This window comes from Oenanthe melanoleuca, chromosome 3 (assembly GCF_029582105.1).
Source record: "Oenanthe melanoleuca isolate GR-GAL-2019-014 chromosome 3, OMel1.0, whole genome shotgun sequence".
Lineage (NCBI taxonomy): Eukaryota > Metazoa > Chordata > Aves > Passeriformes > Muscicapidae > Oenanthe > Oenanthe melanoleuca.
In genome coordinates this window covers 99036673-99061522 of record NC_079336.1, presented here as the reverse complement: position 1 = coordinate 99061522, position 24850 = coordinate 99036673, and the positions used below count along the sequence as shown (strand labels likewise).

At 41.3% G+C, this 24850-nt stretch overlaps 2 protein-coding genes across 3 annotated transcripts in view; both read left to right on the top strand.

Annotated features, from left to right (window-relative positions):
• Positions 1-2637: 2637 nt before the first annotated feature.
• PNPT1 (polyribonucleotide nucleotidyltransferase 1) lies at positions 2638-16010 on the top strand. Its single transcript, XM_056486356.1, has 28 exons — positions 2638-2838; positions 4000-4060; positions 4367-4441; positions 4838-4943; positions 5288-5337; positions 5823-5886; positions 5975-6022; positions 6771-6884; positions 7099-7285; positions 7464-7515; positions 8236-8293; positions 8442-8538; positions 8634-8736; positions 9424-9494; positions 10108-10144; positions 10883-10949; positions 11051-11140; positions 11463-11516; positions 11614-11720; positions 12232-12303; positions 12398-12461; positions 12996-13079; positions 13553-13636; positions 14242-14348; positions 14437-14492; positions 15036-15114; positions 15487-15534; positions 15852-16010. Exons 1-28 carry the CDS (start codon positions 2663-2665, stop codon positions 16005-16007), a joined length of 2367 nt encoding a protein of 788 aa, XP_056342331.1. The 5' UTR covers positions 2638-2662; the 3' UTR covers positions 16008-16010.
• Positions 16011-20894: 4884 nt separating this feature from the next.
• PPP4R3B (protein phosphatase 4 regulatory subunit 3B) overlaps positions 20895-24850 on the top strand; it is a 19714-nt gene continuing 15758 nt past the window's right edge. Inside the window, exons 1-2 of one of the 2 annotated variants that reach the window (XM_056486354.1) lie at positions 20895-21325; positions 22591-22646. In XM_056486354.1, coding sequence (XP_056342329.1) covers positions 21184-21325; positions 22591-22646 — 198 coding nt within the window. In that variant the 5' untranslated portion in view covers positions 20895-21183. The remainder of the gene's footprint in view (positions 21326-22590; positions 22647-24850) is intronic. The other variant, XM_056486353.1, reaches the window with a different exon arrangement.

The window sequence follows — 24850 nt, the reverse complement described above, 5'->3', positions numbered from 1 at the left end:
AATTTATTTAATGCAATCAACTCCCCTTTTTATTTCACTCAAATCAAAGATTACACCCAGCTGCCACAAATATTGTGATTGCAAAGTTCACCCACATGAGTTTTCTGAGGAACACACTCCAGTTATACCAGCTAAGCAAATGTAGTAACACCTGAAAGCCATCACAAGAGAGACAGCAAGAAATTAAATTAAAGTAGAAGCAAACATGACAAGAATAAGGAGAGGAAACCAAGTGAAGTAGAAAATAAAGTGGTTTAAAGTCATGCAATTTAAATGGATTCTCCTGAGGCTTCTTCAGAAAGTTTGGATGAGAGACCTGTATCCTGCTAAAACAAGTTTCTCAGTTCCAAAGAAGTTACATGCTCAGGTGCAGCATCCCAGGGCTCCCAGGACTATGTAATGATGCCATCATTCCTCTTCACAGTTTGCAATAAAGCCAGAATGGGACACCCCACCTGGGCATGGTGGAATGGCTGGAACACTACTGGGAATCTTTCCTGGAAGAGCAGGTACAATTCCTTATCAGCATTGGCACTGGTGGAAAAAAGGGGGAAACATTGTCAGGCTGTTTATTTGTTGGGTTTGTTTTTAATTTAAATTCTATATTGAGCTGCTTTTCTAGAGCTGGGTCTGTACAATGGGTTCCACTTTAAAATAAAATTATATCAAAGTGTGTAGAGCTTTATGCCAAAATTATGTGAGGGGCTCAATTTAATCTTGTTTAGCATATAAACTTGAGCCCAGGAGAAAAACAGCCATGAGAAGCCATCTAGTGCAGGAGTGGATGATAACTAATTCCCTCAAGGAACTTGGAAAAGTTTAATGCAGAGCTCTCTGCTGCACCAGCACACTCAGTGAGCAGGAGAGGCTGGGGCACAAAGTGGCCAAAAGGAAGGTGCTCCTAAATAAATCCCCTACTCTTATTAACAACCACAGGATAAATATCAGTAGAGCCCATACAGCATAAAAACCTGGAATAATGTCACAGGGTTTATTTCATATAGATGCTAGAAAAGGCTCAAAAACCACTGCTCTTCTCCTGGAAGCTTTAATTTTTTTTTTCTTTTATTGCTTGTTCTGGGGTTTTTGTTTGAATTTCCAACAGCGAAATTTCAAAAAAACAGAGAAAATTTAATGGCCATAGTTTGTGAGTCCATGACAGCAATGAAATATTCACTTATCACCTTGGTGAGTGCACGAATAGCAATTATAATAATTACATAAAAACCATTCCAAACAATTCTCTGTTTGTCAGCAGCAAAGTGAATGTGAATTCAAGAGAATATGGGGAACATTTCTGTTTGCCACCTAATATATTCTTGTATCAAATAAAACCATACCAATAAATTGTAAATCTGGATAAAGTTAGCAGCCCTTTTGCCCAGGCCAAATCTCAAGTTTCTGATCATTTTACTTCTCTGTTTTGTGTCTTGCCAAAAAGATAAGAAACATGCTGGCACAAAAGAAAAATTATTGCTTGGACTGTTCTCCCAGCAAATCTGTTTCCCATAAAAGCAGCTTGGACAGAAAACTCCAATTAAGTAAGCAAGCAACATCAAAATAGCTTGAGAAATAAAATAGTAGTAAATTATTAAGTCTCTTTGTTAATTACTTGCCAAATTTAAATTGTTAATTGAGATGGCAGATGAGTTTAAGGTGATGTGTGACAGATACAAGTGGGATTAAACGAATATAAATTATCTCACTGTTAATGTGATCAGATCTCCACAACCACATTATTGTTCACTCACCTTAGTGACATGACTAACACTAATTACTAATCTATTCTGCATTGCACCGAGGAATAATTAATAAAGTAACAAACCTGTGTCCTGAGAGACATTCTGATGTACTCTGGGCATGTAATAGCATTTGAAGTTTGTGATAAGCAGTATCTGTGTTCTAACCTTCTTCTTGCACATTGCAGATTATTTTGGTGGTCCTGGCTGGTTTTTTTTTTTTTTTTTTTTTTTTTTTTTTTGGGGGGGGGTCGTTTGTTTATTTTTGTGGAGTTTTGTTTGGTTTTTTTGTGGTTTTTTTTTTTTTTTTGTTAGTTTTTTTTGGTTGGTTGGTTTTGGAGGTTTTTTTGTTAGGTTTGGGGGGGCTTGAGGGGCTGGTTTGTGGCGGAGGCGCGTTGTAGCTTGGTTTTATCTTTTTATGATATTTTTTGTTGGGGTTTTTTTGGTTTTTTTTTGGTAGATGTATTACAGAAGGAGGTCTGGGGGGTAAATTAACTCAATTAACTCCAAAAACCGATATTTTTCCCCTCACGAATTGAGGCCGCCCTTCGGGCCCGCCCCTCAGGCAGGGCCGGGAGCTCTCCCAGGCGCTGCCGGGGCTCCTGAGGCGGGAAGAGGCGGCGGCCCGGTGCAGTGTCCTCTTCCTCGCTCCGAGCCCTCTCTCGAGCGGCTTTTCCTCAGATTCCAGCCCCAGGTGGCTCCAAGGCCGCCCGGGACTTTTTTTCTGTCGCTTTTTACCTCAGGATTTGAGAGTGGCGGAGCCACAGGAGCGCCCTGCGCGGCCTGACCCTCCTCAGCCTCCGTAGCGCCCGTACGGAACCGAAAGCGGCGCGGCGGCGCCTCGGCCAATCCGCTTGGCTCTTACTGCGCGGCGCCGCTGCCCGCAGCCAATGGCGCGGCCGCCCTTCCCTGCCGCGGGCGCTATGGCGGCCGCCACGAGCTGCGGCCGGGCGGCGCTGGGCGCGCTGCGCCGGGATGGCGGCGGGGCCGCGGCGCCGTGGCGGCGGCTCCTGCCCCCGGTTCGCCCCGCCCTGCCCCGGGTGCCCGCCCGCGGCAAAGCCGGGCCCGGGCGGGTCGTGACGGTGGAGGTGGGCGGCAGGTGAGGGGTTGAGGGGTGTGGGGGGGCGGCAGGGCAGAGCGCTGTCCGGGCTGGAGAGGAAGGCAAAGGCGAGGAAAAACTAAATGTGGGGTGTATCGAGGTTGTCCTTTGATGTCGGATCTTGGTGTGCTGCCAAGTATAACCGGCAAGGAGGGAGAATCAGCCTTGCCATCGCTTAGTCAGGGAAATAAGGAGCCCTAAGGATGTAGTAACTCGAGATGCTGAGGGATGTCTGTGTGAAAAGTCTTATGAAAGTGTAGACTGACAGGACAAGGGGGAATGAGTAAAAGTTGGAAGACAATAATTTTAGATGGGTTGCTAGGGAAAAAATCTTCCCAGTGAGGCCCTGGCACAGGTTGCCCAGAGAAGCTTTGCATCCCTGGAAGTGTTTAAAGCCAGGTTGGATGGGGCTTGGAGCAGCCTGGGATTGTGGAGGGGTGGAACTCAATGATCTTTAGGATGTCTTCCCACCCAAACCATTCTGTGATTCTACAGTGAACTGTGCTCATTACAACAGTAAAAATCATACCTACAGGTCATAAGGGCTTTGCCCAGGTGTTCCTCTGAGCAGGTGAACAAGTTACCTGGGATAACTTGTATAGAAATTACTAACTAGTCATAACACTAATTTGTGCTTGTGAAGGGACCAGCTCTGGATTTCTGTGTGTAAATAATGGCATGGAAAATCAGGAGTGTGTGCTGGGCTTGTGCAATAGCACTGAGCACAACTCTGGAATAAATAATACAAATCTCACTCTTGAGTGTGTCATCATTGTCTTGCTGCTCTCCATCCTCTGCCACAAAGAAGGGAATATTCTGCAGCTGTGGGAGGATGTTTTCCACTGGTTAAACCCCAGCTGGAACAGGTGGTGATTCACCTTTGCCTCCAAGGCATGCATGTAACTCCTGGGGATGGCTGATGTGCTATAAGGCTTTGCTTTCAAGGTGAAAAAAGCAGGACACTTGATGCTAAAGCACTTAAAAATTAAGAGGATTTGGTCACTTTTGCTCCAAGAGTTTCAATTTTCATATCTAAGGAGGGTTTTTATATCCCTTGTGAAGCATAGGCTCTATTCTGTGCAGCTGAATGCAGAAATTGCTGGAAAATGTACATTAATTCACTATGAACTCATTTAAACTCATGTTGTTTCTTTCCTTTAGAAAGATGGAGCTGTCTTCTGGAAAACTTGCCAAGTTTGCTGATGGATCTGCTGTTGTTCAGGTAAAAACAAAAGAGTTAAAATTTGTGCAGCTTCAAAATTCCTTTGTCTTAAAAGTCATTGTTTGGGCATCAGAGCCTGTGGGATATAGAGCCTCAAGTGGCAATTTCATCCCTAATGGAGGGACAGCTGTATTTTATAGGAAGAAATTATGTTTGAAAAGCAAAAACAGTGGCATGAAGTGTGGATTTATGTGGTGGTTTTCTGCAGAGTATAATTTTTAAGAATTACTGGTTTGTGAAGAAGTTTAGAATGTTGGAGGGTTTTTTTCAGGTGACTTCAATTTTTACCTATTTTTCTGAACCCAGCTAGGTGACACAGCAGTGATGGTCACAGCAGTCAGCAAAACCAAGCCCTCTCCATCTCAGTTTATGCCATTAGTGGTAAGTACTAATGACAGAATTATTTTTGTGCTAATCAGTGCTCAACTTAGCAGCCTTAACTCCTTAAATAGTGGAGTTCAGGAGGCTGGGGAGAGCAGGGAATGCAAACAGCAGGTGACAGACCCTGGACTTCAGAACTGCAGTTGATAAAATCCAGGATCCCTGTGTGGGTGAGGAATGAGCCTTGGATGTTTTCTGCCTTGGCACAAGCCCTTGGGAATTTTTCCATGGAAGACTGGTTGGTTTGTGAGGCTCAAAGGGCTGAGATTGTTAAGAGTGGGAAGTAAATAATTTGGGGTTGGAACTGGGTGATCCCAAAGGTCCCCTGTGAGGGTTTCTGTGGCTCTGCAGTAAATAATTAGCTTTAATTAATAATCCCTGACTTGTTTTTGGAAGGTTGACTACCGTCAGAAAGCTGCTGCAGCAGGAAGAATTCCTACAAACTATCTAAGAAGAGAGCTTGGCTCCACTGACAAAGAAATTCTTACAAGCAGAGTAATAGGTAGGCTGAAATTTATCATTTGAGAAAGTTGTAACATTCTCAGGAATGTTGGAAAATAATAGTAGTTTACAACTGCTGTTTGCAGAGTTGTTTCTGTAGTAATGCCAGAAAATGAACTTTTAATTTGTTGTTTATCAATACAATTGACATTTTAAGGTTATGTATATCATGCTAAATATCTTGCTGGGTTCTCTGCCTTTTATTTTTTTGGGGGGCTTTTTTGGTTTGGTTATTTGTTTAAAAAACCCTATTTTGTCACTTTCTTTTGGGATTCTTCCATGGCAAACTGAATATTAACTACTGAAAACCAACTTTTCTTTAGAGTTTGATTATTTGCTTTGCAGATCGGTCAATCAGGCCACTCTTCCCAGCAGGCTACTTTTATGATACACAGGTAGGTCATGCTACCTTCAAAACAGAAAACTTGGATGTGGCCAAGGAAAACTTCATTATCCAGGACCTGTTTTAAGAAAAACTATTTTTGTTAACATCAAGGAGGGGTTTGCATTTCGCAAACAAGTGTAATGATTTTTTAATCTGTCATCTGCTTATCTTGAATTATTTTTCTTACATCCTGCTTTCCAAATTTTGTTGTCAAGATGCAGAAACAAAATTAAAATCTCCTCTGTACAACAAAGGAAAGATGCTAATATAAATATCTTATATATGATGTGATATAATATTAGTATTAGTGGGGGTTTATTGTCAGCTTTGTATTTTAAATACCTGAAAAAATTTCCATGTCCAGTGTAGGGTTTTGTAGATATGGAATGTAGGGGGTTTAGTGTCCTTAGCTTTGTATAAAAATGGTAATAAAAATATAAAAGGTAATAAAAATGTATAGGTCAAAATTATTCATTGTCTTTTATCTTATGCCAGATCCTTTGTAATCTTTTAGCAGTAGATGGTGTCAATGATCCTGACATTCTGGCAATTAATGGAGGTAAGAGCACTGTGAGAAATGAGTGCTTTGGTGGGATTTAATGAAATCAGGTTTTTTTTCTAATCCAGGTTTTTTTACTTCCTTTCAGCTTCTGCAGCACTTGCCTTGTCTGATATCCCCTGGAATGGTCCTATTGGTGAGTATACATTCTGAAATTATGGGTGATTTTAATGTAATGGAAGACTTAGACCACAGGTGGTACTTTGCTTTTTTAACTAGAAGCTGAATCTAAACATTGAATTTCAAGCAGTAGAAATAATTTTAAAATGGATAGAATTATTGCACTTCAAGGGATTATTTATTGTGGACTAAATGCACTTCTGGGAGAAATTATAATACAGAAATAGTGTAGTATGGGGAGCAATAAATTAATTTTCTCTTAAGAGAAACATATTTATTGAAAAGCATTATTTGGAAAATAGCTGGTTCAGAATACTTTTCCTCAAGGAACTCAAAAAGAGATTTGTTTCATTGTGAGTATTTTCTGGGAAGAGAAAAGGTCTACCCAAGAATAAATATTAAACAAGTATCTTCCTTTCAGCTGACTTTTTCATGTGCTGAATGACAAAAAACTCCCACTATACTCACAGCACTGTGTGTAATACTATTTGACATTATTTGCCCTACCCAGTACTAGAAAAAATAGATAAAAAAAGAAAAATAGAATAGGTAATTTTGTTTTCTAGATTTGTTTTTAATATCCAATCAATGTGCTGATATTTTAAAATTAGTCTGTAGCTTTAATTATTAATTTACATAATATAAATTAATGATTTAACAAAATATAATATATAATTTAATTTATTAATTATATATTCTTATAGTCATGCCTTTAAGAACTTGCTTATTATAATAATAAATAACTTTGTGGAGTTTCTTTGCAGGTGCAGTAAGAGTAGGGCTAGTGGATGGAGAGACTGTTATCAACCCAACTCGAAAAGAAATGGCCTCTAGTGCTCTGAATTTAATTGTTGCTGGAGCTCCACACAGCCAAGTTGGTGAGTAGGTTAATTGTTATCTGATGAGGGCTTGGAAATCTTAGCACATGTTTTTCTTATATTTGAAATCTGGATTTTTATAAAATAGTAGGAGCAAACAGCAGTGGTAACTTTTGGTTAAGTAAGGTAGATTCCCTCATATTCCCCAGTTGAGTTAGATTACTATTGAACAATGAAACAGGAATTTAATTCATTTTTATCTTCCCATTGCTAGTTATGCTGGAAGCAACTGCTGAGAACATCTTGCAGCAAGATTTCTGCCATGCCATCAAAGTGGGGGTGAAGCAGAGCCAGCAGATCATCCAGGGCATTCAGCAGCTGGTGAAGGAGCAGGGTGTGGTCAAGAGAACTGTCCAGAAATTATTTATTGCTCCTGAAGAGATCGTGGAGCTTGCAAAGAAGTAAGTTCACAACAAATAATTCAGGTGTAGGAATGTTGAGAAATACCAATCTGGTGCTTTCACCAGGCTGGTATGTCACTAAATACTTCTCAAATATTTAATCCTCAAAGAAACCCCTCTAATTGTAGAAGTGGATTTTAAGCTGTATTTTCAAAAGTTCTTCCTTTTCTCCCTAAAGACTTGCTTCTAACAAGATCTATGCAGTGTTCACAGATTCAAGCCACGATAAAGTAAGTAATCAATCATGATATAATTATTTTTTTAATTAATATCATAATAAAATTCTAGTAGGATTGAGTTCTTTAAGCTTTTAGCTTTTTTAGTTCTGTCCCTGGAGGTGTTTTAAGGAAAGTCTTGGATGTGCCATGGTCTGATTGACAAGGTGGTGATCATAGATTGGCCTTGATGATCTCAGAAGTCTTTTCCAAGCTCAGTGATTCTGTAATTTAAGCTTGTCTCCTCCCCTGCATCTATCTGTAATAGTAATAATAAATTGTTCTCTAAGTTCTTACCTACCAGAATATTTGGTTTATGTGGAGGTGGAGATTCCTTTTTCCCAAGGAGTCACATGGAAAAGATAAGGGGAAATGGGTGCAGGTTACTCCTGAGAGGTTCTGATTGGGCACAAAAGCAATGTTCTCCTTGGGAAAAATTATCATTCACTGAGATCATCTCCCCAGGGAAGTGGTGGGCTCCCCAGTGTGGGACATTTTTAGGATTTAGATGGAGAAGATGCTGGGCCATCTTGTTTAGATGCTGCTTTTGCCAAGAAGGGTTGGACCACACAACCCTTGAGGTCTCTTCCCAGCTGATTATTGATTTTTGAATTGGTGTGACAGTTCTGTTTCTCATTCCCTAAATTTTTGAAGATCTTTAAACCAAGCACAGCCCTAAACCTCTGCAGTTGTTCTGCCCTGTAGAGTTAACTGCTTGCAAATCCTGTGTTCTAGATTTCCAGAGATGAGGCAATCAACAAAATAAGGCTTGAAACAGAAGAACAGCTGAAAGGTATTAATTTTTGTCAATATTTAGAGAATACTTCAATGCAGGTAGCACTGCTTGGAGTTAGAATATGCTCTTTGTTGGAAGCTATTTTAGTAAAAGTTCTATAAAATTGATTTCCCAACTTCAGATGCAATTTCTTTTCTGTACCCAGAAAAATTTCCGGAGGCTGAGCCTTACGAAATCATGGAATCTTTCAATGTGGTTTCAAAGGATATTTTTAGAAATCTTGTGCTAAATGAATATAGAAGGTGGGTGTGTCAAACTCCTACTGATAATATTTCTGTCAGCTTTTAATCCAGGACTGTGATTTAACTGATCTCTTAATTTCTCTTTGTCACTTCAGGTGCGATGGGAGAGATTTGACTTCCCTCAGAGACATTAAATGTGAAGTGAACATGTTCAAAATGCTTCATGGATCAGCCTTATTTCAAAGAGGTCAAACACAGGTAGTGTCACTTAAGCATCAGAAATGATCAATGAATTATCAAAAGCTGAAAGATTTGGGACTTTCATTTACATGCCAGGTTTCTTTTTTTAGTCACATTTAAATAGTAATAAGCAGAAGTGGTGTGTAGGTTGGTGACTACATTGCACTGCTAAACTGTGCACATCATGAGAAATCTTTTAAAAGCAGCTTCAAATAGGGAAATTTTACCCAAAAAATTGCAGTAATGAGAGGATCTTTTTTTCCTCTTTGCCAGAAGTGTCAGCTGTTGGGTGGATTGAATTAAGATTGTACTCAAGACTTGGTCTTCTGTACTTTTATAGCTCCTTTTGCTGCAGCACTGTCAGATTCATCTGACTCCTTATTACACTGACTTAGGCACAAACAGCATTGACTGCAGCTGGGCCCTGTCTCTTAAAGGTTTCTTAGGGAAAAAACTGCTCTTGGCTCCTACCTGAGAAGCATTAAATTAGTATTTTTAAGTGGGATTGCTTGTGAGATTGTGATTTCACAGATTATTACTAAATTTGTGTGATGGAGATAAATAAGTGTACAAGTGATAGGTGTTGGCATCTCACTTGCTGCTGAACTGATAATTCTTTTTGATTCTTCTTAAACAGTAACATTTGTGAAGGCTGGAAGGGTTTAAGAGGGGTTTATTTTTTATTTTATCTCATTTTTGTTTTAGGTTCTGTGTACAGTTACATTTGACTCCCTGGAATCAAGTGTAAAATCAGATGTTATCTCCACAGCAGTGAGGTATGTACATCTGGGTGCTCTGGCAGTAGTGACAAGAGGGTGAGCATTTGATAAAATTCCCTTGAACTTCGACAAAGATACTTTTTTAGGATTGAAAAAGGTGTAAAATGAGATTTTGAAGTGGCCTGTTTTCCAGAGATCCTGGCAGTGGGTTTGTGTTGGGGTGACATTAATTCCGTAGCACACGTTTGAAACTGGAGGGTTTTACAAGTAACATCCAGTATGGTTTGTATATTTAAAATATTTGTGGAAAATCTAATTTAGGATGTAGCAAGCAGGTCCTTGTGCTTTTAACACTTTACTGCTGGGGGCTAAAGTGAAATTCATTCCCTTTAAAGCCACATTTCAGTGATGTCACCCCAGTGATTTCATCCTAATGTGGGAGCTTTTACATTTTAATGTCTCAACCTTACTGTAGTTAAATCTTTGTTAACCTGGAAGAATTTGTCCATATTTTCTAATTTTGGTAACTGGAGGAGATCAGCAAATGTATTGATTTGTTGGGTTTGGCTGGGTCCATTTGTAAGCATAAAAATATTAGTTTGAATTATTGTTGTGTGTAAAACACATTTGGTTGCTTCTGTTCTAACATGGTCTTGTTTTTAATTAATAGTGGAATAAAAGAAAAGAACTTCATGCTGCATTATGAGGTGAGAGTTTTCCTGTGTCACAGCTTTCTGCATGATTCACTGAAGGGCTTCATGTCTTGCTTTTAAAGGTGCAGTTGATCCCTTCCAAGGTTATCAATTAGCTCTAGATTTGCTAAAATGTATTTATGCTAATTCATGCATGGATTTATATGAGCAGAAGTGCTGGTTTCCTGAAAAGCAGTAGATAATTTGTAAATTGCCATTTTATACAGCCTTTTCAATGCCCTAACATTAGGTGAGCTCCTTCAGAGCAGGTTCTTACTGAAAGCAGGATGAACCTGTGCTATTATTCTTAGTAAACCCTATTAATATGTGCAGCTGACGTGGCACAGGAGTAGTAAATAAATGCTTTTACTTCTTGCATCCCTCTCAGCCTTTGGAGCTGGCCCAAAGCATTTCCTACAGGCAACAGGCAGATCTTGTTCCATTATCTCTGTGACAGAAATAACATTTCTGCTAGGTTGTCTGACAAGTTTATTTGGAGGAAGCTTCTTGTGTTCTCTCTTAACTACCTTGCTATTCTTTTATTCTCTTTAATCCTGTGGAAGTAAAACATTTACTAAACATTACCTAAACTGGTCCTGTGACTGATAGAAGTTATGTGGTGGTTTGATTATTTTATTCTTCATGTATTTTTTACCTTGAGATGCACCAAAACTTCAAAGATGTTTTTCTAAGTGTATGTTTTAAAATGGAAAAGCAAGTTAATTTTCTGTGTACACTTTTTTTGCTTCATAGTTTCCACCTTATGCAACCAATGAGATTGGCAAAGTTACTGGGGTGAACAGAAGAGAGCTTGGACATGGTAAGTCCAGATTAGAGAAATCCCTGGAAGTTCCAATATTTTGTCTGATTTTTATTTATGGAACACTTAGTGGTTGTTTTGGTTTGTTTTTTTTTAAACAGGTGCACTGGCAGAACGAGCTTTGAAACCAGTTATACCCCAGGATTTCCCATTCACAATCAGAGTTACTTCTGAAGTCTTAGAATCAAATGGTATTAGAATTTTCTTGTTTTTGACCTAGTGCTGGAGACTAAATTTGGTTCTTAAAAAGCTTTGATAAGCTTGATGTGTAGGCATGCTAAAGAGTAGATTTCAGTTTAAATATTTTTAATAACTATTACCTGAAATATTTAAAATAAAAAGTGTGTACATGTTCATGAAAAATGGGCCTTTCTTGACTTAATAAAATGATATTTGGGGCCATTTTTATGCTACAGGATGAGGAAAATAATTCTGGCTTATTTGCTTATTTCAAGACCTATTTTTCATTCTTTAATAACTGTTTTTTTTTTTTTTCCTGTATTCCAACTCCAGGGTCCTCCTCAATGGCTTCTGCATGTGGTGGAAGTTTAGCATTAATGGATGCAGGTACAAAATAAAGCACTTAAAACGATAAATGGCAGTGTGTTACAGGATCTGGAAACAACCAAAGGCTTCAAAAATGTGATTTTTTTGCCACTCCTAGGAGTTCCAGTGTCAAATGCAGTGGCAGGGGTAGCCATAGGCCTGGTTACCAAGTGCAGCCAGGGGAAGGGGGATATCGAGGACTATCGCGTGCTGACAGACATCCTGGTGAGTGTTCCTCACTTTGTTCCTGTTGCTGCTTAAAATACCTGCTTTGGCCTTCTCCTGAGACCTTCCACCCAGTTAATTCTACAACATCACTCCTGGAAAAATTACTTTCATCTTTTCTGTTTGATGTCCCAAATTCCCCCCTTATTTTGTATGAAACTTCCAGTCGTGTTTCTTATTTTTCATGTTATTAGTTCTTTAAGCATTCATAGATTTGTCTTTCCAATTAATGTTGTCTTTCCTCATGGGAGAAAAAGATGAATAATGTACTGAAATTAAATTGGGTGGAGAATGAGCACTTGGAAGAGTGGCTGGGAAGGAAAATGTGCAGCCACTGACAGCACAGGATGAGCAGTGGATCAGCTTTTTTTTGTCCACAAAATCTCTAAATTTCCAAGGACAGAGAGGAACAGTGTTAGTCCTGAGCAGCAAAATAAAGCAGAAGAAAACTTGGAAGTCTTTTGGTGTATTGGGATGACTCCAGCTGGGTTTTGTCTGTCTGTGCTGGCAGGGAATTGAAGATTACTATGGGGATATGGATTTCAAGATGGCAGGCACCAGCAAAGGGATAACAGCACTGCAGGTATTGTGACATGAAATCTTCCTCAAGTGAAACTCTGAGAGTATTAGAAGAGCTTTACTGACATGGTGATGGCACTTAATTCTTCTCATGTCAGGTTGATCTCAAGTTGCCAGGAATACCAATAAAAATTGTGGTGGAAGCTATTCAGCAAGCTACAGGTAGGTCTGTGCTTGGATTTACGTATTACATGATAAATGGTATTAAGTTTTATGAAACTAAATACTAAACTATTTTTTTTTTGTTCTCATTGTGGAAAAAACCAAGCTTCTATCTTTATGAAATGGGTTTGGCTTAATAAGCTCCAAACTAACTTCAAAGTAACTTCAGCTGTTGCATGATTTGGACTAACACACGTTACATGACTTTGTTTAAATCCAGCAGGATGATGTTATAAAAATAACACCAAACTCTCTCATTTCACATAAATTCAGCTATATTTACATGTGAAACTTGCTACCATCTGTATTCTGACATGTGCAGCTAAAATATTCTTGAAGCACATGAGGAGATGAAGCTACGTGGTTTAATAAGGATTTAATGGGTTGGAAAATTTGCAGCTTGACATTCTCCAGCTAGGCAGGAGACAGGTTTTGACAAAGAATGTTTTTCTACTGTATAACAAAAACTTCATATATTTCTTTTTATCATATACAAAAATATTGATTTATTATTATTATTATTCTTTCCTCTAGCTGCAAAGAGGGAGATTCTACAAATTATGAACCAAACACTGGCAAAACCCAGACCTAACAGGAAAGAAAGTGGACCAGTTGTAGGTAATGTTATTGTGTGAATTCATAACTTTCATAATTACCTTTTTAACAATTAACTTCCACTTAAAATAGCTTTTTTTGGTTTTTTAATGATTGATTGTTATATATTATTGCCCTGTGAGGATAATTTGTGGAGGGGTTTTGGTTATTCTTAATTATTTTGGGGGGATTTTTATTGCCACGTGGGGCAGCACTTCTATATCAGTGTACACCAGAAAATAGAATTTAAGTGAAGCTCTCACAAAATCAGAATAAATATAAATGAGAGTATCAGTATGGCTTAAGCTAATTTCCAGTCATCAGAGTGTATTCTGTGTCTTCATTTATTTCAGTTTTTACCTGTAATTACATCCCTGTTCAGCAAATACACCAGGTAGCTGGAAGAGATTAAAAGCTAAAGGAATGTGCCTTTTTGTGTGATGGCTTTCAAGATTATTGTATTTAGCACTTCAAAGGATTTCTAAATGTTCTTTCAGAAACTATCCACGTTCCCTTATCAAAAAGATTAAGATTTGTTGGTCCTGGGGCTTACAATTTGAAAAAACTTCAAGCACAGACTGGTGAGACATTCTTGATCCCTGTGATAATTTCTCCTCATATGTTTCCCTTTGTTTCAATGCTCATTGCAAACTGAAAATGAAAAAATCTGTAGAGTACAGGTAGATGCTCTGCTTTGGACCTGAGACCCTTAATGCTCTGGTTAATTAATCTTGATTAATGCTTCTCAGGGGATTGGGGTGGAGAAAAGGAGGAAAAATCTTATTTCCCTGTGGTTGCTAACCTGTGTGGTCTGGCCACAGAACTCTAGGAGGAAATTTTAAAGCAATTTTACCATTCTGGCTCCAAAACACTTTAATTTCCCTCAGCTAGTAATGCAAGTTTTATTAAAAATCTCTGGGAGATTGATTTATAACCCTCAACATTTATTCAGGATTTTTTTTTCCCTGCCTTTAAAGGATAATAAAAATAATTTTGTGTTCCTTTATGACCCACAAGTACTGAGGTATTTGCAAGGAAGTGGTGGCCATGTGCAGTTGTTTAATGGCTAAACTGAGCAAGATGAAATAATGATCAGAAGTCTGAAGTGTTAATGAGTGTGCAAAACCATTCTGCTCTGAGCAAGTCTTTACTGAGTGGGACTTCCCTCCTAAATCTCCATTTTCAGGTGTGACTGTGAGTCAGCTGGATGAAGAGACATATTCAGTGTTTGCCCCCACACCAGGGGCAATGCATGAAGCCAGGGAATTCATTGGGGAAATCTGCAAAGATGATGTAAGGACACACTTCTGCCTTTAACTTTTCCACTTTGCTCTTTGTGACTTTGTGTCTTACTGGTTTCTGTTTTATTTTTCTTCTACAGCAAGAAGTTAATTTGGAATTTGGGGCAATTTATACAGCCACAATTACTGAACTAAGGTATAAAAAGTGCTTTGGAGTTGAAATTAACTTATTTTCATAGCTGTATTCCTGATACCTAAATGTGATGTAAACTAATCATTGTTTTCATAAGAGTGCCAAACTTATGCTGGGAATATTGGCACCTGCATAATTTCTGATGAAAATATTTTGTTTCCTGATAAAGCTGGGGTGTTTTTTGTTGTTTATTTCGTTTTTAGAATGTCTCTAAATTGTAAAATTTAAGGCCTTTTTCATCTTGGAATCTGAAAGTGATGGCATGAATTTGCTTTCCACTTTTCATCACAATATTTGTCTTGTAAAAATTACACTTTGGATGGTACCTGTTACTGAAATACTGCCCTGAAATAAGAAATTCTCATCCACTTTCAGTTAAGGAGAAATGAGTGGATGTGTTATGGTGGAGAAAAGATTTTTAAAAAGAGATGAGTAAAATTTTATTTGTGAGAAGTTTATAAATGCTTGCTTTGGGGTCCATATGCAGAGTGAAATGTGGACTTTTCATGATGCACTTTGAATTAATTGTGCTGTTTCCTGCTGCAGAGATTCTGGAGTGATGGTAAAACTGTACCCAAACATGACCCCAGTATTACTTCATAATTCACAGCTGGATCAAAGAAAGGTAACCCATCCTTAACCAGGAATAAAAATGGATATTAGATTTATTTTTAACCAGTTGGAATGGCTGTAACAGACTTCCTGCTGTTCCACAGTCCATTTCCAGGTTAAAAGCTCTTAATTAGCAGCACTCTGGTGTTCTAATTCTACCTGCCCTGTACTTAAAACTGCAGAGAATCAGCTGTGTGACTGCTGCAGTTGTTTTTACACCAAGTTCTTTGGCTCTGCAATACCCTTTTCCATGTCATATTCAGAAACCTGTTGTTCCTAAAGTTTAACCTGAGCCACTGGGTTGAAGTGCAGCATGTATCCCTGAAAGAAGGGATTTTTATAACCAACTCTGCTAATTTTATTTCTAAAATACACTGTGTTCTAGATTAAACACCCTAGTGCCCTGGGATTAGAAGTTGGACAAGAAATTCAGGTAATTATTTTTTACAACTTAAAAATGCTGTTGGTGTTTTAAATTTTTTTTAATTACTTATTTAGTGGTTATGAAGAAAATTGGATTCCATAATGGATTCCCTTTTTGTGCTAGTTAAAGACCTGATCATTCAAATTGGATTTATTTAATGTCATACTCTTGTTATCTATGCACCACATTATTTGACAGCAAAATAGGCTAAAGGATGGCTATTTATGACTTTCCAAATTGATAAAATCTCAAGCCCATCTTTGAAGGAGAATGCTGTTTGCAGCTGTTGGAGTTGCTCAGTGTGAAGGTGCTGTGTTTCCTCACAGGTTAAGTACTTTGGCCGTGACCCCACGGATGGCAGAATGAGGCTGTCACGGAAAATCCTGCAGGCCCCAGCCAGCAGCACCCTGAAAACCCTGACAGACAAAAACAGCATTGTCCTGGGAGGGGCTGTTCCACAGACATCCACCTCATCCCAGTGACAGGTAAGGCCAGCAGAGCAGCTCCAGCTGACTCAGGGCTGCACCTGACAGCTCTGCTGAGGAATTGTGGCACTCTGGCTTTGTGCTGCAGCCCCCTCTGTCCAAAACCATCTCCAACATCTTTTTCATCTACCTTTTAAAGAAAAAAAACCAAACAAGGTACTGAAAAAGAAAAAAAAAATAAAAATAAGTTGCTTTCTTGATGAAGTCAATAATGGAGAAGATTTCAGTCCATTAATGAAATGACAAAAGCTCTTCCTTAGTGGTTTCCAGAAGGCTTACACCTCAACTTTTCCCAAAATTTCTGTGGCTTTTGTTGTTCTTAGAAAGCTACTGGAACAGGAAGATGCCTGATGTTAAAATCAGGAGCAGTTACACAGCAAGATTGGCAAATGCACAGTGCACCAGTTGGAACTCGAGGCAATCTGTGGCAACCTTCTAGGAATGATTGGCAGCACAAAAAGAAGGGAAAATTCACTGAGGAAATCTTGGTTTTAAGGAACATTTTTGAATCTCATAACTTGATGCAATGAGATGGTTACAAAGTGTTTTTCTCTCCTTCAGGAAAAAAGGTGTAATAGCTGGTGAAAATGCAAGTGACCTTTGTTAGAAGCTCTACATGTCCTCACAAGAATCTGCAGGTGGATGGTAGTGAATCATATTTATAAAACAGACACTATTTATGCTTAAAGGTGATGTAGAACTTCAAAGCCTTCAAATTGATTAAAAACTTGAAAGCAAAACCAGAAATAAGCAATGCCCTCATCCTGTGTAGCAAGGTTGAGATAAGAATACAAGAACATGGAATTTATAGACTGAGAAGATGATATTTCAGATTATTCTCTTTGGAGTTATCCACTCAAAATAAAACTGTGAATATGAGAAGTAAGAACTGAACTACTCTTTTGTGGGAGAAGGAATTATCCTGTACACTTTGGCCAAAGTTTTACTGGCTTTTCAGAGTACAAGAATGTTGAGCAAGACATAAAGACTTAGAAGAATCACCTTTAACATGATGGATGCTGTTTTTTAGATCAATACATTGCTCTCAAAAGGTTCAGACCTGCTACAATATCTGAGCAGAACTTGGCTGAAACATCACCCCTTATCACCTGGGTTCATTAGCACTGACTTTTAAAATACATAATTAAAACATTAAAATACTTTTTTTGGACTGAACAATTGGTGTGATAAATCTTCCCCCCTAAAATACTCTCATTAAGAGTGTCTTAATCCCTCTATTAATTATGTTGCATCAGTGAGTTCACTGATCTCTTTTAGGCTTCAAAACATTTGCCAGGGGCTCACGAGAATTACTTGTTTTTCTGCTGTGAGGTACAGACTTTGAAAATCAAACAGAGTCCTTCTGATTTTGCATACCAGTTTGTATGCAGAACTAATCAGAAAATCAACTTCCCATCTGATGGCAAGTGGGCTCTGAACCACCTGAAAGAAAAAGCAAAGCATTGGGGAGAGGAGAAATAGGAATGTACAGTAAAAATTACTCCTTTTTTTATTCTAAGTTAAAGTATTAAAGAAGGAAAAAAATTACTGGTATGCTGTTCTGTAATTGTCTCTGTCTTTCATCATGTAAGATTGAAAAATTGGAAAAAGTTTAGAAAGATTGCCAAGGGATCTTTCTTCAATCTTTTCCTCCTCTTTGAGGGCTGAGTCTTATTATTTCTTAGTAATAATTTGGATGTCACTTGTTACTGTGACAGTTGACTGATACATGATTGCTACACACGAATAGTGTTAATAAAATTATGTAGGTCAAGGTTAAAAGTCCCTGAACAGAAGCTCAGATGTTGCCATTTCTGGTAACACTTCCCAGAAATGGACCTCCCCAATCTAAGTGGTTTTCCAGGGTTTATATCCTTTATCGTACACTGATTTCTGAGAGGCCATGCTGTGGAGCTGGTCCCAGTAAAGCAGCTACTGCAGTGCTGGGGCATTGTCTGTTTGCTAGATGATGATAAAGGAGCAGAATGACTTTCATGTTGCTGTGGCAGAACCTGTACAGTCAGCCTGACTTTCTGCATCTGGAACCAGCTTCAGGCCCTGTGGGAAGGGGCGGGGGAAGAACACACTCGGGAGCTGGCTGGGAGGAGCAGAAAGCAGCTGCTCTCACCTGGGGAGAGAAGCTCCATGGGAGCCAAGAGTTGAGTGAGTGTGTGCTGCTCTGACCCTTCCTGGAGGGAAGGACATCCCTGGCTCTCAGGTGGGCTCAGCTATGATCAGAAACCAGGTGGGTCCAAAGTGCTCGAGAGAACAAGCTCAGTCCTTTTGGAGCAGATGGGTTTTGGTGTTTGAAATAGTGATTTATTTCTTCTTTCTTACTGCTCAGCATAATTAGCTTTGGTAGTGACCTGTCTTAAGTGGAGCCATTGGAAGGAGTTGCCTTGGAGAGTGAGGCTGGGCAGGTGCAGCATTGCAGGAGCTCAGGAGGGCCAGAAATGCCTTTATTGGACAAGCCTGAGCTTTTTGTGCAGGTGCAAAGAGTCAAGAGCTGGGGTATCTTTAAATGGCAGCAATAAATATTACAAGTGCTATCATAAAAGTGTAAGAGCTGGCCTAATTGTTCTTCTGGGATTACCTGCCACAGGGAATGATACGGTCTCTTAATTTCACTCCAAGAAATTTTAAGTGATTTGGGAATGAGTAGTCTGTCTTGCTTGGGAGAACACAGAAAAAAAAAAAAAGTAATTTTCTGCTGCTCATGTTGTGACACTTGGGTTGCTCTGTCTGCTGTCTACCCTAATGAAATCCTGTGTTTTGATGAAGAACAGAATTCTCAACAATGCTAACTTGATAGTGGTAGTGGGGAAGGATGAGCTGCTGGCAGGTGCAACACCACAGTGGAAAATGTTGATTTGCTTTCTTAAAGAGCAGGATGCTTTCCTGATCTTAGCCTGGGTTTAAATCCAGTCTGTAACATTTGCTGGGGCAAACATTTGTGTGTCTTGTCCAGACAAAGCCCCCAGACTTCCCTTGCTGCTTGTGGGTACCCATGGCAGGGTCATGCTGGGCTTTACAACCCCTGGATGCTGTTTTGGGCAAAGAGAAGTTCCACATCCCAGTGAGTGCAACCCCAGTGTGTTCTGGAGTGATTTTTTTTTTTTCCCACAGAGGTCATTGAGTTCATGCCTGGAGAGATCATGGATTTATTTCACAGCTGAAGCATGAGAAATAGGTTTTCATGCCAATTCTAATTCACATATCTCCTTTCTGTAGCTATTCACTGTAAGAACTTGCTCCAAAATACTCTGCTGTGGTTTCTTGCTGTTTTATATATCCTGAGAAGTGCTGCATTTAATCATGAGTAGAAGTCATGCTTTTATTTTTGTGCATTTGGTTTGAAGAGCTAAAAAGCACGCACAGAAGTCGTGCAGAGGGGAAGGCAGAGTTCATGAGGAGCAGATGTCCTGAGGCAGAAATATGCTGTGGCCATTGGGGTTTGTGTTTCTTTTTGTGTCTTTGCTTTTTAATGAGCTTTCTCTAAGGTAGAAATATACTCAGTGTGTAATACCTTGTGAGGAAAGGCACTAAAATGTAGCAAGGCTGGTGTGGAACCTGACTGTAAACTGGTTTGTGTGACTCCCAATCCAGGGTTTTGAAATATGATCTTTTTATAGTTACTGACTCACTTATCCATAAGGATGCACATGTCCCAATGTGTGCTCCCATCCTGCTAAATATAAGTAGATGATAATTCTCAGAGGTGTATCTTGGATTTTCTTGGTGACTGAACGATGAGTCTTAGAGGCCTGCTACAATGAACATCAGTGCAAAAGCTGAGACTTGAATGTTACTTACACCTTGAGTTTTCTAAATCTGCCCAGAGAACGCTGGCAAAGTTGCACATTGTTGCTTAGAGCGGCTCAGTTGGTTGGAAACACTTTCCTCGGCTTCCTCTGGAGGACTCTGGAAGCTGCGAGCGGAGCGATGGCACGGCTGTGAATCAGAGCCATACCGGTGTGGCTGCTTTCCGTGAGGCCAGAGCCAGGGAAGTCTGGCTTTGTCTGGGAACGGGGCACGCCCTGGCCTCGGGAGCATCGCCCTGCCTCCCTCCCTCCACCTCAAATTTGGGTTTGGAGACGCATCCAAACCTTCCCTGGTCCCCGCTGTTCACACAGCTCCACTCCTTGAACGCTTTGGGGTCCTTTTCCCCTATTCCCACACAAGCACGGAGATGTAATATTTTTTTTATTCCTAGTACAGAGGAAACGTGTAGATGGTGTTTAGTGTGGAAAACTCAGGATTTACAGACTCTACGGTGCTTGGCAAGTGGTCTGTCTTAAATTGTACGCTGTGTGTAAGGGCTAATTAAGCACGTTTCTCTCATTTTTGAAGCTTTAAGTTCAGTTTTGCTTTCGAGCCTTCTGTGGGGATGCACAAAGCAGGCACAAGACCGCATGTTACACTATGGCTGTTGTGTAAGGAGACGCCGCTCACTAACCTTTCTGCCGTTTTGTGATGCACGAGACTCCTTTTCGTCCTTAAAATGCAAACTCTGTCTCAGTTGCGTGTGCTGTTTAAATTTACCCTGGCCGGGGTGTGGAGCTGGCCCGTCATTTTGTGTGACGGCGGTGGGTGGCACTCTCTGCGCCGTGAGGGGGGGAGGCGTGAGTTTCGTCCGCGGTGGCACCGGCTTTTAGACAAGCCTTTATAAAGAAACAGAAAACAAAAAGAAAATAAAAATCACTTTTTTTCGGAGGAACACGCGAGCCATCTCCCCCCTTTACACGCTTTGGGCGTTAAAAGGCAGCGATGCTCCCACCCCCTCCGTGCGTGAGGGCGGCCGCCATTTTGTCCCCCCCTCCCGGTTCCCGCCTCGGCGCCGTGAGGGAGCGGCCGGGCCCGCCCCGCCCCGCGCCCCGCCCTGCGGCCGCCGTCCCGTCGGCGGCGCGGCGGCAGCGGGCGGCCGCCGTAGCCCCTGCGAGGGGAGCCCGTGCCCGGGCGGGGACGAAGAGAAAGGCGGCCCGAGCCGGGTTACAAGATGGCGGCGGCGCTGTGGTAGCTGCCGAGGCGGAGCGGCGCCAGCGAGGCCCCGGCGCCGACTCGCCATGGGAAGCGGCGCGCTGAAGGCCCCGCGGTGCCCCTGAGCGGCCCGGCCGCCCCGCTTGCTCCTCGCTCCATCGCCCCCGCGGAGGCGGAGCGGGCCCGGGGCCGCACCATGTCGGACACCCGCCGGCGGGTGAAGGTCTACACGCTCAACGAGGATCGGCAATGGGACGACAGGGGCACCGGGCACGTCTCCTCCAGCTACGTGGAGCGGCTGAAGGGGATGTCGCTGCTGGTGCGCGCCGAGTCGGACGGTGAGAGCGTGGCCGGGGCTGCCCAGGCCCCTTCCCCTCGGCCCCCGCCATCGCCGGGCTCGGCTGGGGTGCCCTCCCCGGGAGACCCCAGAGGATTATTGTTGCTATTATTATTGTTATTTCCGCCCTCCGTGCCTTCCCTTATCTCGCGGCTCGCGTGAAGTTTCCTCACCCCACAGGCCACAGCAGCGTTTGCTACCGTGGTCCTGGACTTTTCCCCTCATGGAATTATGGAATATGCTAGGCTGGATCCCATCAGGATCATCCAGTGCTGCTCCTGGCCCTGCACAGACACCCCAACAATCCCACCTTGTGCATCCCTGGGAGCGTTGTCCAAGGGCTCCAGGAGCTCTGGCAGCCGTGCCCGCTCCCTGGGCAGTGCCAGCACCTCTGGGAAAGAACCTTTCTTTCCCTAAAATCCACCCTACACCTCCCCTGACTCAGCTCCATGCAGTTACCCCAGCTCCCCAGCCCGAGCAGAGCTCAGGCTGGGACACGTGAGGACATTTTGTTCTCGTTCACAGCAATACCCTTTGCTTTTGAGGTGCTCTTTTCCTCCCTTTCTTACTGCTGAAAAAAAAAAATGTTTGTTGGTTGCTCTTGTTCTCCTCAGGACCTTACTGGTTGTGTTCCACTCGGGTGGCATCCCGTGTTTTATTACACTTTAAAGTCACCTCCGAGGGTCTTTTTTAGCGGGGGGAGGATCGTGCTCCCCACTTTGGCAGCCGACAGGTGCTAATGTGCTAAATAAACCACCTAAGAGTGGTATAAATTGCTCCGGAGCTGTTGCCAGGAGACATACACTACTTGCATACACTAGATAAAGTCCCTGCGTTTATAGTAGCTGCATGATTCACTTCTGAAGGGCAGCTGAAGGGAATAAAAGCAAGTGGCCCACGTGGCTTCTCTGGGCAAAAATATTTTTATGCTGGCCAGCACAGTTACCTGCTGGAATTTGTATAGTTGGCCTAAAAGACCACTAAACAAGCTGGTTCTTGCACCAAATTTCAGGAGAAGAGTGCTACAGTGGCTTTTGGACTAAATTAGAAGAGAAAAATTTATTTTAATAGAGATATTCCTGTTGAATTTTGTTCTTACTTGGTTTATTTTAGGAAATTATATTTAAAGGAGGCGGTTCTTGTGGATTTTCTGTGAGATTTGGATTAGGCTGAGAGTCTGCTGGCTGGCACGTGGGCAGTGGTGTGAGATGTGTGGAGATATTTGTTTTGTTGGATTCAGTAAATCTCTCTTCATACCTTTTTCAGGTTCACTACTGTTAGAATCGAAGATAAATCCAAATACTGCATATCAAAAACAGCAGGCAAGTATTACTGCTAGGCTTTACTTTCTCTGGTTGCTGATGCTGTGGAATTGTTTTGTGCTTGGAGCAATTGCATTTTTCAGGAAAAAAAAAGGAAAAGCAGGACGACATGGAATTGTTGATGATGTTTTTTATAGAGGTGAAAACTTGTTTAGAAGCCTGTGGGTGCTAAACACTTCACATTCTTGAAATCCACATATAAATTTCTAGAAAATCCACATGTTAGTATTAATTTTTAGAAAAATGCATTTTGGAGTTCAGGCTTTGAAGATAAGGTATGCAATTTGGATAAATATTGAAATCATTATAGGAAATTTTGTCTCCCATGCCAGGCCATCTGAAATAATTCCAAAATTAGGGAGGCAAAACTTTGGCCAGCTCTGTTGAAGTATATTTATTTATTTATTCATTTTTTTGAGTTCTTTTTCTGGAAATAACACGAAGGAATTTGTCTTTGTGGCTTTTCTTCCTTTGTTTTCGCTGTTTAGTTTTTATTTTAAACCCTGAAAGCTCCTGTTGTCCTAGGTAAAGCCATGGTGAGAGTTATATTTTCTTGGGGTAAACCTCCTGCAAGACACAGAATTAAAACTTTGGTAGCTGTTAATAGGTTATTTTTATTTCATCCACTGAAAAAATCAGCTTACTGAATCTCTTCTTGCATTTATTGTTTTCCCTTTTTCAGCGTGAATTTTTCATGTCTCTGCCTGCATTGTTCTCATGGGTTTTCTGGAGTTTTTTCTGTTCCTTTGTTCTATAGTAGAGAGACTGTTCCTTTCATTCAGTGTTTGATACTGTTTTTTATCATTGTGGTATCCAGAAGTGTTTCAGCACTAGAAAATAGTAATTTTGTTCTTCCTAAGTCACAGAGGGACACATCTTTGAGGGATTTGTTATAGTGACAAGTTACAGCATAAGAACTGGGGAAAGAGACTTTGTTATCTGCTGAGCTGGTTGGCTCGCTCCAGGTTGGGGGTGAGTGGGGTTTTGGCCAGCTTTTCCAGGGGGCTGTTTGCCGTGGTTCCTGCTTTTCGCTCTGAGGGATGGGCTGCAGGCTTTCCTTGGGGGGGCCCTGCTGAGGGAGGAGCTCTGCAGAGCTCCAGAAGCCAAGAGTCTTGAGCTGCTTCCTGTTTACTACAGCAAAACTATACATAGTGGAATGCAAATGCAGATTTTGTTGCTTTAAAGGTTTAAAATGCTTCCTTTCACACCCTGTTTCCTGAAACTACAACTGATTATTGTAGGCCTTTTTTTACTTAATTGGTAGCAAAGTTTCAAGTGACTCAAGTAGCTTTTGTTACCATTTTTCTTGTGGAAAAGGTAGATCATAGTTTAGAAAAGCACAAGCTTTATTTTGGCTGGCTTTTATTTCTGACACTACTGCTTTTGTGTCCTTGTGGCAGAAAGGATTTTCTTCACTGCTCACTCTTTAAGGTTGGTATAACCTCGTGCAGCTTTTGGTTGACACCGAGCATTGTCCTTGTTGATGGTCTTGGATTTGGGGAAAGCCTCAGGGTGGTGCAGCTGGATGGAAAAGAAACGGTGCCCTGCCTCTACATCTGTCCTCATGTAAATGACCTGAGTGGACTTAGAGGGTGCTTAACGCTTAATTGTGGTTTGCATAACAGCATCGTGAAAAAAGGAAACCAGCCACTGATTCTTCTGTGCTGTGCATCAGTCTGTGAGCTGCAGTGTTACACTGTCGGTGCTGCAGCTATTGACTAACCCCAAACAGGACAGGCCTGTTACCTCCCTGCTCCCGTGTGTTTGTGGTTCCTGGAGAATCCATTCTGTCCAGGTGCTTTCTCAAGGGAAATTGGGCTTGGGTGGGTGGGACTGGGTGCCAAGCTGCTCGGCCTGCAATGTAAAATTATCTCTAGTTAAATGATTGCAAAGAGCACGAGAGCCTGGAGAGCTTTAGGTCCCCCTGGATTGTGGGGTGTAGGTTTTGAGAGTTGCACAGCTCTGCTGGACACCCCACATTAGCCAGAGGGCAGGGTCAGATGTGTTCTGGAGGCTCTGGCAGGAGTTTTGAGTGTTGGCACCACACCCATTTGTTGTTTCAGCCTCTGCTTGAGGTTACTGTTCCCTGGCAGAGCTGGCAGAAGAGCGAGTCCATGGAACTGCTGCAGAAATCCTTGCTGGGAGTGCTGCCTTGTGGTGTTACCTTTCCTTTGGGTGTGCTGTTTGCAGCTCTGATATGAAGC